Below are 14607 nucleotides of genomic sequence, written 5' to 3' on the forward strand. Positions count from 1 at the left end.
CACCAGTTATTGAGGCAACCTTAGGAATGCATTTCTTCTATTCCAGGAATACAGAAAGCTCCCCATAGAGATCCATCCTCTCCTGGAAAATGTTTCCTCTAGTAGAGTGAAAAGGTCTTTGAATCCATGACTTGGCTCTAGTTTCTACTTTAATCTGAACCTGTACTATTGCCAGAGCTCTAAGAAACTTAATTTCTATCTAGGTAGTTCCTTGGCCAGCTTTCATCCCAGTTTTACGACCTCACTGTTTTGCTGCCCACATGTCACCATGTCACCCGAACATACCTGTTTTAAGTACAGCATAAATGTTCCATTATCTCATCATCTACTTTTCTTCTTTCTGTTCTGACTGCATCACTTTTTTTTATTTTTTATGTGTATGCATGTATTGCCTGCATGTAGGTAAGTGCACCCCTGTCGTGCAATGCTCTTGGAGGTCAGAAGAGGCTGTTGGATCCCCTGGGACTGGAGTTATGGACAGTTGTTAGCTGCCATGTGGGTGCTGGGATTCAAACCTGGGTCTTCTGCAAGAACAACCAGTCTTCTTAACTGCTGAGCCATCTCTCCAGCCCCTGCATCACTTTTTTTTTTCTTTTTTTAAAAACTGATCCTAGTTCAAACTTTTTAGACAGGGTTTCCCCGTAGCCCCAGCTGGCCTGGAACTCACTATGTAAACCAGGCTGGCCTTGAACTCACAGAGATCCATCTGCCTCTGCCTCCTAAGTGCTGGGATTAAAGATGTGCACTACCACACCCACCCCTGAACTTTGAGTACTTAAATAAAAGGGCCAGGAAGACAGGATTGGAAGATTGGAAGTTGTTTATGCTATCTATTGCTCCTGAAGTGTGTTCCTAGCTCTGAATCTCTAATGCAACTTAGCTTTGGCAAAAAATATGTGAGGAAAGAGGGAGAGTGGAGGAAGTCGAATTATGGATCTTGTTTTAGTCTTAGAAGATGCAGTATAAATACATGTATACATGTGCATATGCGGTTTTCTAAAAAACAAGTTTTTATAATTCACAATTACATAATTTAAGTCATCTCTTCCCTACTTCCTTGTCTCACACCTCTCATGCTACATGCAATGCAGAGAACTATGACTTCTATTTACCAAATAACTTTTGTGGTCTGGAGATCACACCCAGGATTTCATGTAGGCTAGGCAATCACCTACTACTAAGCCTTACTCCCAGATCTAAGAACTGTATCTTTCTAGGAGGTATCTGTCAACAGTGCTTTGGAGAAATCTGCCAGAAGAACAGGAATTCTGGCTAGTTACACAAAACTCCCTTTATAGTTTGTAGAGTTCTTTTCACAAATACCTTAATGCTTTGGTAATCCAGTAAGATGATTTTACAGAGGTTCAGAGAAGGTACTGCAGGATTATGGTAAGCAAACATCATAACCTTTCCAATGTTTTGAATCCCAAACTCAGCCTTTTTACTATGCCATACGAAAATCCAGGGCAAATTCCTCCATGCACACTAAACACCAAACATTAGAAAGAAAGCACAAATAGTTTAGGTTTTATCCAGAAATCTAATTATAACAATCTGGCTAGTGTAAACCTTGAGGTTTGTTTTTTTTTTCCTGGCTGTATTATCCTCATCTGAACTGTGGCCATTGGCACCCTGACATGCATGGTCTTCTGGAGCATCTGGTTAGCTCTTCCTTCTTACCCCACCTCCCAGCTGGCCCACTGCAGTTCAGCAGAGGCTGTTTTGAGTCACATGACATTTACTCCAACAGTTGGTTTGAGGGTATGGCTTATGTACAAGTAAATTCTAGCTTGTTTCTAATTTTCAGCATGTAGCACTGGCACACTAATCTACTGGGGGACTACTTGTGAATTTCCCCATCAGCCACTGCTAAGTTTCCTTGAAGCCTGAGGGCTGCGAGTTGAAGCTCTTCCATTAGTGAACTGATACACCGATTGTTTTCTTACTGAGTTCTGCTGTTGGCATCTGATACATTATACTATTTCTCCCAAGTTCCTCTTATATTCAGGGATTCTTCAAAAACTGGAGACCAATCACAGCTATGCTGGGTTCAGGCTGTGACCATTTCCCACCGCAGCCTCTATCCATACCTGGTTCAGCTGCACTTTTTCAGAGCAAATGCATGAGATCTTGCCAGTACTTTGTAACAGCAGCAGCTTGTACACACTCATTCACATAATCTACTCATTCTAACACCTCACAACTATTATGAGCCAGACATATGGCAGGTGCTCAGTAAAAAGCTTTAAATGAATGGGTTCTGAGCCTTCTGTTTGAGTTCAGTTCAGTCCCATCAGACACAAATCACACAATTTTAAGTACCCCCTCCCCCAAACAAGCTATAAGCCCTAGCCATACCATCTGGATTATGCATGTTTAAAAATAACATTTATCTAAACATATGTACTGGGGTTCTGCCTAGTCCAAGATTCATTCAATGTTGCTGGGAAAGAAAATTGTGTCTACACTAGCTACTCAGTCTACTCCTGCTTGTGTATTTGCCTTTTGACCGAGAGGTAAAGTGGGTTAAAAAAAACCACTGTCACAACATGCATATACAATCTTGCCTTTTCTGTTTTGAGACAGGGTCTTGGTACGTTACCCAGGCTGGCCTTGAACTTACTTATTGAGTAGCTGGGGTTACAGCCATGTATCACCAGGCCCAACTTGTCTAAAGTTTTGTCATAGAGCATGCCTGACCTTATGTCCTTATGGTCAATCATGAGTCAGTCACTGGTCTGTTTTCATTTTTTTTAACTGATAATTTCCTCTTACTGCAGGCTTTTCAGTTTCTCTGCCTCAAATACTTTTCCTCATGATTTTTCTTTTTTTATCTTTTAGGCTTTAGCTTAAATATTTCTTTTGGATGGCCTCTGAATTTTCTAATGTGGTTCCGGCAGTATCTCTATCCATCCATCTACCCACCTACCCACCTTCTCAAAAAGTACATATTTTTTCCCCTTTGAAGCATTTAGTACAATTAGTCGTAATTCCATTTGTCTTTTCCATAAGACTTAAGGCTCCATGAGCAAGAGACTGTTATTCTTGTTAGCCACATTACCAATGCTCTAGTAACTTGTATCCAGTAGGCATTCAATACTCCTTTTCCCAGAAAGCTTCTGATCCCATTTATGTGCCCTCAAAAGAATAGGTGGAGGAGACCATAATGTTTGTAAGCTTGAATGGCCAGAGATGAAAAAGATTCCAGATGGGTGGGGAAGCAACGGGGGAATGAACAAAGCTCAGGACACTCATTTAGTGAGGTTCCCCTATCCCTCTTCCTGACATTCCATTCCAACCCAAACAAGTCACTAAACAATAGTTTATTCATTTCATTAAGAATTAGGTAGACTTCAGATTACAAAACCAAGGTCAAAATATTTTTGCACAACTGGAATATGTTCAAGAAACCAATCACAACTTAACTGAATTGGACTTGAATACTAGGATGATGTCCATTGAGGAAGGCCACATTCCTCTAAAATGAGAAATAAATTAAATACATTTTCTTCTCTTAGTCACTGAGGAGGAAATTTTCTTTCTTGGTGAGCTGACACTATTTCCTTTTTGAAGCTCTTTTCCCTTCTCCTTTCTTTGGTTTCCCCTTTCCACGGAGCTTCTTTAGACGCCTCTGCTCTTCCTTAAAATCTTGATGCTCATCTCTGGATGAAGGGAAAAAAAAATGACCATTATTTTTACCAAGTTGGAAAAGCACCAATCTAGCACTGCCCTCTTAGGTTGTTGATCCTGGGCTTTTCAGGGCACATGCTCAACTTGATGAAAAGAAAGTATAGGGGCCCCCAACATATAGATTGCTTGAGTTTAGGGCCAGGCGTGATGGTGCACACCTTTAATCCCAGCACTTGGGAGGCAGAGGCAGGTGGATCTTGTGATTCCAAGGCCAGCCTGGTCTACATGAATTCCAGGCCATCTGGGCTACAGGGAGACCCTGTCTCAAAACAAAACAAAACAAGCAAAACAAAAAACCCCAACAACAGAAAACCCAAAACCAAAAAAAAAAAAAACCAACCTGAAACAAAAACCAAACCAAACCAACCCCCCCAAAAAAGATTGGTTAAGTTTAAAAATTTTTAAGTGAGTGTCTTCTCATAAACACAATGTTACAATCAGCAGTTAACTGCCAGAACTGAAGTCAGCCTCTGTAACTATGATTTATACCACCCCAAATTTCCCTACATTAAGGCTAAACACCCATCACTGATAAATATTTAAAAGTCAGTATTGAAAGGAGTAAAAGGCAGTTTTAATCTTTAGTACCTGCACAGAGATCCTGGCTACCTTAGGAATTAGCATCTACTGAAGATGGGCAGGTCCCTGGAGTGACCTTAATGACAATGGATGCCCCACATAAAAAGACTATTGGGAAAAGCTCGAGCAGATGGAAAGCAGATCAAAGAACAGGCATTATAAAACTCACAGTAACCAGAACTTTGTATACATGTAGATGGAGTAGAAGTTGAACAGCTACAGCTGCATTAAGATGTTTAAAATTATGCGAGGAATTACTTAAATGTGTATGCTGAGGAACTCATCTGAACCTGTTCAAGTTGCAGCTCCACTAGGTGCGGGCTCTGGGACTTTGAATAAGGGATCTACCTTTCTCTTTGCACCTTCCTTTCCTCATGGGTAATGTAGTAACAATGGTTTATGAATTAAATGTAAAGAAGGCATTGCTGGGCCCAATAAGGCTATTTTTAAAAAGATTGGGTTTAAAGAACTTGGTGTTTCAGCTCATGAACATGATGGACAATATATCACAGACCTCTTTGGGATTAGCTGTGAGTGCCAAATAATTCTCAGCATAGCAGCCAAAGTAATTCATCTATATGTCAGATCATGTCAATGAGCTGTTCAAACCCTTCCACCCAGAGTAAAAGCCCTGTTCTTTACCATGGCACTTGTAGACTCTTGTGACCTGCCTTGTGTCCCCCAACTGTTTCCTTAGCCTGCACCACTCCTGGTCACTACAGGCAGGCATACTCCTGCCTCAGGAAGAGCAGCCTTTGTCCACTCTTGCCTCTGCCTTACAAGCTTTTCCCCAGGTTTGCACACTACATAGGAGCCTCTGGCTAAGTATAAACCTCCTGTCCTCCAGGGGCAGACCCTGACTGCCTTGTTTAAGGCTGTTAACATAGCCTCTGCCCGCCCACCACAGGCCCTGTCAGCACTCTGGATCCTGCTCAGCCAGTTCTGCTTTCCCCTCTAGCACATTCAACTTTGTCACATACTATATCGCAATTCGTTTATTACATCACTTTTCCATTCTCTCTTCCCTCCCTTTTCCTGTCCACAATCAGAGAATCCTACAAAGGCAGGGGGCTTGTCTGCTGATAATGTAACATGGCACCAGTTGACTGGAAGAATCAGTGTTTCGGGAGGCTGTGTGTCCCTCACTCTTCTGCAGGCCTTTGAGTCAGATTTTCTTTATGGAAGGGATGCCTACGTTTGTCCTGCCTGATGCTACAGATGGCCTATCATTAGAAGCATCATTTACCATAACTACTGACTAAATACATAAAAATAATTTTGCTTTTCCATGGAAAACTAAGTGCTTAGCATTTCCCCCATCTCCAAAGACAGTCGGCTTTGTTCTTCATTTATTTGAAGAACAACAGCAAACAGACATATTAAAATAGTTGAATGTGATTTTTGTTATGGGTTATAACCTTCCAGATCTGGCTTCTGGTATTTTATTATAGGTCATAATAAAATTAGTTTATATTATCTGAGCCCAGACTAAATGGCAAAGGAGATTGTCCCAAGCAATTCCAGACATTCAAAATAGGTCATACATCATAATCTCTAATAATATATTAACGTAGACAGTCCACTGTTTTGTTCCCTGCTGTTCCTTTAATGTCCATCTTAAGTACCCGCACATGGAAGGTACTGAAGAAATACATTGGATAAATTAATAGTACTAACTTGCAGCTCTTGGGAATAGGTATTATGCTGTGCCATTAATTTATATTATAATGAACAGCTCCAAATTAATAGTTAAGGCCAATTAAAACATGTTAAATTTTAAAGATATTTCAATGTTATATAATTATGAACTGTTTGAATTCTTCATAATGAGCATGTATTAGTTTGGTAATGAAAAAAAAAAGATTACCACTTTGATCTTTTTCTTTTTTTTGGTCTTTTTGAGACAGGGTCTCCCTGTAGCCCCAGCTGACGTGGAACTTGCTATGTAGACCAGGTTGGCCTTGAACTCACAGAGATCTGCCTGCCTCTGCCTCCCTAGCGCTGGGACTAAAGGCATGTGCCACCATATCCGGCTTACCACTTTGATCTTTTTTTATTTTTTATAAAATCTTATTTATTTTTGTCTTTTTGAGACAGGGTCTCCCTGTAGCCCCAGCTGGCCTGGCACTCGCTATGTAGAGCAGGCTGGCCTCAGTCTCAAAGATCCTCTTGCCTCTGCCTCCCAAGGGCATTAAAGGCATTGCTACCACGCCTGGCTCAAAAGTTTTTCATTTTTAACTTTATTCTTTCTGCAGAGGTATACAGCCCTAAGCATTCACTTCTTAGACCTATCCAAACATACACAGTGTTAAGAGTTGTGTGAATTATAAATTGCCTTTAAAAGTGAATTACAGGGCCAGGCACGGGGTAGTGCATTCCTGTCTCAAAAAAACCCCAAAGCAAACAACAAACAAAACAATAAATCAAAACAAAACTCACAACTTCCCCCAAAGTGAGTTACAATTTATTAAGGCTAAATTAATATGTCAAAAAGGCACAAAATGAAAATGCCAGAGGCAGGTGGGAGGTGCAGAGATGCTGACACACTGCCACCAGCAGAGGAGGCCCATCAGGTGTGGGGCAGGCCTCTTCATCTGGAGCCAAGAACCAGCCCTGGTACCCGAGGTGCTCCAGGGTTTTCCTCCTCAGCATTTGGACCAGTTTTTTTTTTTTTTTTTTTTTTTTTTCCCCTCCCTGCATCCTTTTTAGAGCACTCTTAGATTAATGAATAATTAGACACCTCTCTATAGCTTAGTACAATTCAATGCTGGTCATGTTTTAGATATATTAAGACATGTTACCGGGTGTCGTGGCACAAGCCTTGAGGCAGAGGCAGGCGGATCTCTGTGAGTTCAAGGCCAGTCTGGTCTACATAGTGAGTTCCAGGCCAGCTGGGGCTACAGGGAGACCCTGTCTCAAAAGAAGACCAAAAAAAAAAAGACACCTTCCAACAAGCACATTTTTTATTGTTTGTTTATTCAGTATGGCCATTTAAACATTTTTTTGATTGATGCTTATTTTTATGTGTGTTTTGTCTGCATATATATATAAAGGCATCACGTGCATGCAGTGCCTGTAGAGGTCAGAAGAGAGCATCAGATCTCCTGGAACTGGAGTTACTGATGGTTGTTAGCTGCCATCTCTCTAGTCCCTATTATGGCTATTTTTAAAGACGCCTTTCCCCCACAAATTGTACCTCTTAATTACCTGGACTCTCATAAGAACCACAAAACTGTAGGAATAGAGAAAGTATTTTTTTTTTTCTTTGCTGATCTACCAAAGCCATCTCTCACAATGCCCCTTTTATGTCTTTTTCTCATCACCTGTAGAGGCCAAGAAAACGGAGTGTGCCCATGAGTGCAAAATACATGTTGTGATTTGGATACCAGTCATGAGTTTCCTTCCTCTTGGCCAAGGGCTGCTCACTGAACAGGTTTACCACTTTCATAGATTTAGAATCAGTAGGCCTGGCCACTTCACCAAAGAGCCGGGCACTCAGACGAGACATGCGCAGTGCATATTCTGAAAGCGAAGACATTTCTTGAGCAGGAAGAGGCAAGATTCCCTACAGAAAATTAGGAGATAAACAGGTGTAAGAAATTCTAAGTTTATCTAGAAAAATTTTAGAAAATAAAAATATAGCAAGCTACCCATAAACCAGTATTCACTATTGGTAGGATATGCCCTGGAGTTGACAAATAATCCAGTTCAAATGGCTATTTCCTTTCCACGCCTCACACCTGCAATCTTTAATTATTTCCTTGCTGAACTTTCCTACAATGACCTATTTGTGATTCAATAGGTTGTTTTCTGGTATTCAGTTTACTTATTTGCAGGCTCGATGAAGAGGACAGAGAAACAAGTTATTCTGCCATGGCACTGTTATTATACCTTTAGAAAACCACCTAAGCAATCTGCAAATAAATATGCTGACTGCTTGCCATCTAAAGGTGTAATCACGGCAGGGAAATAATTACGCTGTTGTCTTTATTATCAGTCCTTTGAACACTGTTCTCCTCAAGGGGACCAGATGGCTCTGAGAGCTGCTAATGAGTTATGAGGTCATCTGGCCTCTAGGTTACCGGATTGAATTCAGCCTAGCAACTGGGAACCATTTGGGAAAAACAGATAGTCCTATACAAATAAAAATTCAACAGCTCAAATAGGCCTCAACAGCTCAAAAGATTTGCTATTTCTGAACAAAATCACCTAGGAATTATGATGTTAGTTATCAGTCTTAATGCATATGCGGTCAGCAGTAACTTTTTCTTCAGAGGTACAGAATGTTGAAATATGTGTAAGAAAGATAACTAGGATATTCAAAAATTATAGCTGATAGACATAAAAAACCACATAAGGATATGTAAAAATCAAGAATGTTTCTGGGGGCTGGAGATGACTCAGCACTTAAGAGTGCTTCCTGCCCTTGCAGAGGACATGAGTTCAGTTCTTGGCACCCATGTGGGGCAGCTCATAACTGCCTTTGCCTCCTGCTTGAGGGAACTCAACGCTCTCTTCTGGCCTCCATGCCACTCCCTGACAAGGCATACATTCATACAAACATATAAATAAGACAAATAAAAAACATCTTTTTAATGTGTATGAGTGTTCTGCCTGCATGTAGGTAGGTATACCACATGCGTGCAATGCTCTCCGAGGTGAGAAGGGGGTGTTGAATTTCCTGGAAATGGAGTTACAGATGGCTGTTAGCTGCCATGTGGGTCCTCTGCAAGAGCAGCAAGTGCTCTTAATTGCTGAACCATAATTTCTAAACATAAAAAGGACATAAATCCCCCCCAGAAAAGCAAAAAAGCTGGGCGTGGTGGCGCACACCTTTAGTCCCAGCACTTGGAAGGCAGAGGCAGGTGGATTTCTGTGAGTTCAAGGCCAGCGTGGTCTACATAGTCTCAGGTCAGCTGAGGCTACAGGGAGACCCTGTCTTAAAAAGACCAAAAAAAAAAAGGCATAAAAAACAAAAAAAACCCCAGCAAAACACAGAAAACTATACCAAAAAACTGTAGGAGATGCCAAAATAGCTCTTCAACTTTTTATACATTACCCTTGGAAAGTATAGTTATATTAAATTAATATAAAAAAAGGACACAAACTATAATTGCCATGAGTGTGGGAGGAAGTAAGAATGCCAATAAAACTGCCACCTGCTGAGAAAAGAGGTTCCCACATACCTGCTAAAAGAAAAATTAGGTGTGGGGCACTTGATAAAATTTCAAAATAATGCTTGCAAGAAATCAAACTTGATGCCTATTTCAACACTCATTAACAGAACAGAGGCTAACCTCAAACCATTTACCACTCTGAATAGCAACCAAGCAATGCTGGGCCAACAGTGCCACCTGAAGGTCAGTAAGTGAACTGTTATATTCAAGGTCTCCTTAACCCTTAATCTGGAGATCACCTATTCTCTGTCACTCTTGTTCAATCATGTGAATGCAGGTGCGTTTGGGTTGGTGCTGTTAGAACTAAGGTTATATTTTTATTAGGGGAAAAAAGGTCATGAATGGTTTAATGTTTAAAAAGAAAATAGTAACAAATCAAGGGTCATAAACCTTTCAAGGCCTTGCAAATGCCCAGAAGTCACCTATAAAAGCAGCAAGTTTCTTTATATGCCTTTGCTTTTTTTCATCTTTAATCTTTTACCAAACACCAGTTTTTAAGAAATAATAAGTGGTTTCTCTATTAATTTTGCCTTTTTTTGCTTAATTACTATTATGTCATCAGAATAAATTTCTACTGTAATTGCACAGAATTTCTACATAGAATATACCCATAACTTTTAAGCAGGCTGAGAACTATCATTTTACTACAGTGTTTTAGAAAAATACACCTTGAATTCTAAATCACTTTGTTTTTAAATAGAGGCCACATAATGAGACCTAGCTTTGAAGACTGGCTATCTTTAATTATCTGGTTTATTCTGAACTTATTCTGTCTAAATTTGACATCCTTTGAAAAGAAAGCTTGAAGGAATATTTTGAGACAGCAGAACTCAGTAAATGGTAACTAAAAACAAAACAGAAGAAATGCAACCCAAACGTCTTTGAAACCTTTGGTGTTCCACACAGATACACCTGTTGATTTCTTGTCCTCATTTGAGAGAGGGAGAGAGAGAGAGCGAGAGAGACATTTTGACTGCAATAATACCTGTATCTCCCTGGAGTGACATCCTCATTTACAAAGCATGACAACATTCAGAGGAGGGATGAGCACCTTGGTAACCTGACAGGTAGGAAGGTGAGGGACTCAGTAAAAGCAGCTGAAATCATTATAGAATGCTAGGGTATCTGTGTGCCCACTGTGCAATATAGCAGGGAACTGGGATTATATAATAAAAAGATCACATTAAAAATCCAAGTCCTAGCCTTTAATCCCAGCACTCGGGAGGCAGAGGCAGGTGGATCTCTGTGAGTTCAAGGCCAGCCTGGTCTACATAGTGAGTTCCAGGCCAGCTGGGGCTACAGGGAGACCCTGTTTCAAAAAGGAAAACAATCCAAGTCCTGAAATTTTTATGACAAATAAACCTTTTCACATCACAGTCCTTGACTAGAAGTAAAGAACCACTTGCTAAGGGAAACGGAAAGTGCTTATTTCCAACACCACTGCTCCTTCCGCAGAGCACAGACACATACTGGGATGAAGAATGACAGAGGAACATGGTAAATTTTTTTTTCCTTTTTTAAAAAAAGGTTGTTGTTTTTAAAGTTAAAAAACCCCACCACATTTATTTATTAATTTTGTGGGTCTATGTATGTGTGTGAGCCCACACATGCTATGGCAGAAACTGCCTTTACCCACTGAGCCACCTCACTCACCTGGCAAACTTAAAACAGCAGCAGCAACAACAAAAGGCTAAAAAGTATTGCTTTCTTATTAACTTTTGGTCCTAAGATTGATAAACTCCCTGTGTGTATGTGTGTGAGAGAGAGCAAGAACGAGCGAGCGAGCGAGAGACAGAGAGAGCATGTTTTAAGTAAAAAAGAAATTTAGGGCCAGCCAGATAGCTCAAAGAAAAAAGAATATAACATGCTAATGACATTAAAAGTCAAAGAATTTACATATCAATTAGATTTCTGACATCAAACCACTCTAGGGGTTACTCCTTTGAAATGTCATTTTGCTTTAAATGTGAATGGAAGAAAATTACAGTGTTGTGGAGAAAATACTTGGATTTGAATATGTGAAGCAAAAACAATTACTTAAATATGCCAAGCAGAACATATTAAGCCCACATGTGAAGAAAATGTTCATGGCTTTTTTTTTTTTTTTTTTTGGTAAAAGGGCAAGTTTTTCTGGTACATCAATTTATTTAGTGACTTAGTGAAATGTGTGCACATGTTCATGTATGATCATGCATGTGAAAGCCTGACGTCAACGTTAGGTGTCTTCCCTAACTGCTCTCCATCTTATTTTTTAAATTTATTTTTATTTATGTGTGTGTGCACATTTATGTGTGGACTGTGGAGGCCAGAAGAGGGAATCAGATCCCTTGGAACTGGAGTTACAGGTGGTTCTGAGCTACCTCACGTGGGTGCTGGGAACCTAACTCAGGTCCTCTGGAAGAGCAGCAAGTGCTCTTAACTGCTGAGCCATCTCTCCAGCTCTCTCTCCACCCTATTCTTTTCTTTTTTAAAAAAATATCATTTTTATTTTATGTGTATTGGCTGATGTGAGTGCAACCATATTGTGCAATGCCACAGAGATCAGAAGAGGGCTTAGGATTCCCTTGGAACTGGAGTTAAGGATGGTTCGTAGCTGCCAAGTGGGTGCTGGGAATCGAACCTGGGTCCTCTGCAAGAGCAGTCAGTGCTCTTAACTGTTGAGCCATCTCTTCAGCCCCTCCACCCTATTAAGACAGGGTTTGTCACTGAACTTGGAGCTCACTGGCTGGCTGACCAGTGGCCCAGGGGGCCTCCTGTCTTGGCTCCTCAGCAAGTGCCACCAGTCCTGTTTACTTTTTTTAAACATGGGTACTAGAGGTCAAACTCAAGACCTCATGCTGGATCAGCTAGTACTTTATCCACTGAGCCATTTCCCCAGCTTCTAAATCTAATTTATTTTTACTTAAAAGATTATTATTTCAGTCATTTGCTTTGGATTAAGTTTGCCTTTTCTTTCTTAAAGGTAAAGTGTGTTAATTAATCTGGATTCACCTGCTTTTTGAATCTGTAAAGCCTTATGCTGAAACATGCGTGCCTAAGTTTTTCCGGGAGTAAAGCTTTCTCCAGTCCCACAAAACCCACTGGTTCAGCTGGGCGTGGTGGTACTCACCTTAAATCCCAGCAACTGGGAGGCAGAGGGCAAGTGGATCTCTGTGAGATGGAGGCCAGTCTGTCTAAATAGCAAGTTCCAGGTCAGCTAAGGGTACAGGGAGACCCTGTCTCAAACCAAACCAAACCAAACAACTCATTGGGTTAGTAGACAGCAACAGCTTTGGGGTGGAAAAGCTGCTTGGAATCCTGTCTTTGTTTTAAATAAAAGGCCATGTCATTTTCGTGTTAAGTCTTTATTCTTCACCTTAGCTCTCTCATATCAATTAAATGAAGACCATCATACTATCTCCCAGAATCACGAAGTTGACAGTGCAAACCTGAAGGCACAGCGCCTGCCCATTATAACCATCAGGGTCAAAGGAATGCACACACTGTCACTGAAAAGCAACCTAATCAGAGTACTTTTAAATCTGATTGCTTTACTGGGTCACAGAGCATGAATGTCACTGAATATACATTAGCTTAATTCAGATCAGCAAGAACAACCCATAATTTCTGTAGTCTGGTTTGAGCACTCCTCCGTGATGGAAGCTGTAGTGGTGTCAAATGTTCTTAAGAATCACCATTTGCATTTTGGGGGTCTTTTTGAAGCATTTAACTTTTTTTTAATTAACTTTATGTGTATGGGTGTATTCCCTACATATATGTAAGTGCACCCCTGTCATGCAATGCCAGGGGAGGCCAGAAGAGGGCGTCGGATCGCCTGGAACTGGAGTTAGACAGCCACCATGTGGGTGCTGGGAATCGAACCCGGGTCCTCTGCAGGAGCGGCCAGTGGTCTTAACCACTGAGCCGTCTCTCCACTCCCACTTTTTGCATTTTAAACTAGTAAAAAATCTTCATCTCCGACCCCAAGCTACGGTACTGGGCTTGCTAGGCTGTGCTTATGGGCTACATGTGAAACGTCCACGCGGGCCACTAAAGGCCTCGTTCTCACCCTGGCACCCCTACAAGGCGAGACACCCGTATGACTCCAGGGCCACCGCCGTTCTCGACCCGCAGAACTGGCCCCCAACAGCCTCAATGCCTTACCTGCTCCAGACCTTGCTCGCCCCTGTCGGTACCGGAAGGCCCGTCCTGTACCGGAAGCTCAGTACAGTAAGTCCCGCCCCCCCCACAGCGGAAGGCCCACCCTTTGTCCCTGCTCCCAGCTCTCCTCGACCGCTTCAGAGAGCAATAGAGAGCCGGCAGCTTGGCGGCTAGAGTGGAGCCCTGCTGGTATCTCGGAACTATTAGCGTCCCCTCCTAGGGGCGGGGCTTCGGGTTCACACGTCGCGGTTACGCGTAAAGCGCCGCTTCTCCGTCTACGCCGAAAGCCTGGGAAGTCGGTCGGCTTGCGAGGGTGAAGGAGGCTTGGCTTCTCTGGAAGGTTCTGGAGGGTTCGCCTCTTCATTTTGTTGAGAATAGCAGCAGAATTGGGTCCATGACCTCTGAAGCCATACTAATGACAATAATGAGATGCAGTGTTTTCCTCCTTTCTCTTTCCCTTTTCTTTTCACCCAGCGTAGACCTTATGTGTCCCAAGGGTATTGCTTGATTGGGTTGGAGTCTGTCTGACGCACTTGGGTGTCGTTCCTTTCCTCTTCCATTTATCAACTCATCCTTTAATACGTCATTCAGAATCAACAGCTAGAGGCTTTCCTTGCTCGGTCGTGGATCCGGTTGTGGTTGTATTTGGAGTTCCATTTCTCTCTGGGTCAGGAAGCAGGGATTCCCCTCCTAGGTAGAAGATGGACATGAGCAGTAGAAGTGGGGCAGGGGTCCTAAAAGACAGCCCCATTGGCTGGGCATGGTGGCGCACGCCTGTAGTCCCAGCTCTTGGGAGGCAGAGGCAGGCGGATCTTTGTGAGTTCGAGGCCAGCCTGTTCTACATAGTGAGTTCCAGGATAGCTGGGGCTACAAGGAAACCCTGTCTCAAAAAAGACAAAATGAAGAGAAAAGACAGCCCAATCCCTGTTCCTCTTTATACAACCGGACAAGCTATTGTGAAACCCTGGCCCCCACTTTTGTGATAAAGTCTCAAAAAAAAAAAAAAGAAAGAGGACAAGAA

At 41.8% G+C, this 14607-nt stretch overlaps 1 protein-coding gene across 3 annotated transcripts; it reads right to left on the bottom strand.

Annotated features, from left to right (window-relative positions):
- Positions 1-3308: 3308 nt before the first annotated feature.
- Mrps33 (mitochondrial ribosomal protein S33) lies at positions 3309-13658 on the bottom strand. 3 transcript variants are annotated; one of them, XM_008823524.3, is made up of 3 exons: positions 13590-13658; positions 7593-7834; positions 3309-3662 (listed from the first exon to the last, which is right to left on the bottom strand). In XM_008823524.3, exons 2-3 carry the CDS (start codon positions 7805-7807, stop codon positions 3557-3559), a joined length of 321 nt encoding a protein of 106 aa, XP_008821746.1. In that variant the 5' UTR covers positions 7808-7834; positions 13590-13658; the 3' UTR covers positions 3309-3556. The 3 variants fall into 3 exon arrangements, with proteins under 3 accessions (XP_008821746.1, XP_017651192.1, XP_008821747.1); XM_017795703.2 differs by lacking the exon at positions 13590-13658 and adding an exon at positions 10432-10512; XM_008823525.3 differs by having other exon boundaries at positions 3526-3662; positions 7656-7834.
- Between the last annotated feature and the right edge of the window lie 949 nt (positions 13659-14607).

Source organism: Nannospalax galili, unplaced genomic scaffold (assembly GCF_000622305.1).
Source record: "Nannospalax galili isolate Female #2095 unplaced genomic scaffold, S.galili_v1.0 scaffold307, whole genome shotgun sequence".
Classification (NCBI taxonomy): domain Eukaryota; kingdom Metazoa; phylum Chordata; class Mammalia; order Rodentia; family Spalacidae; genus Nannospalax; species Nannospalax galili.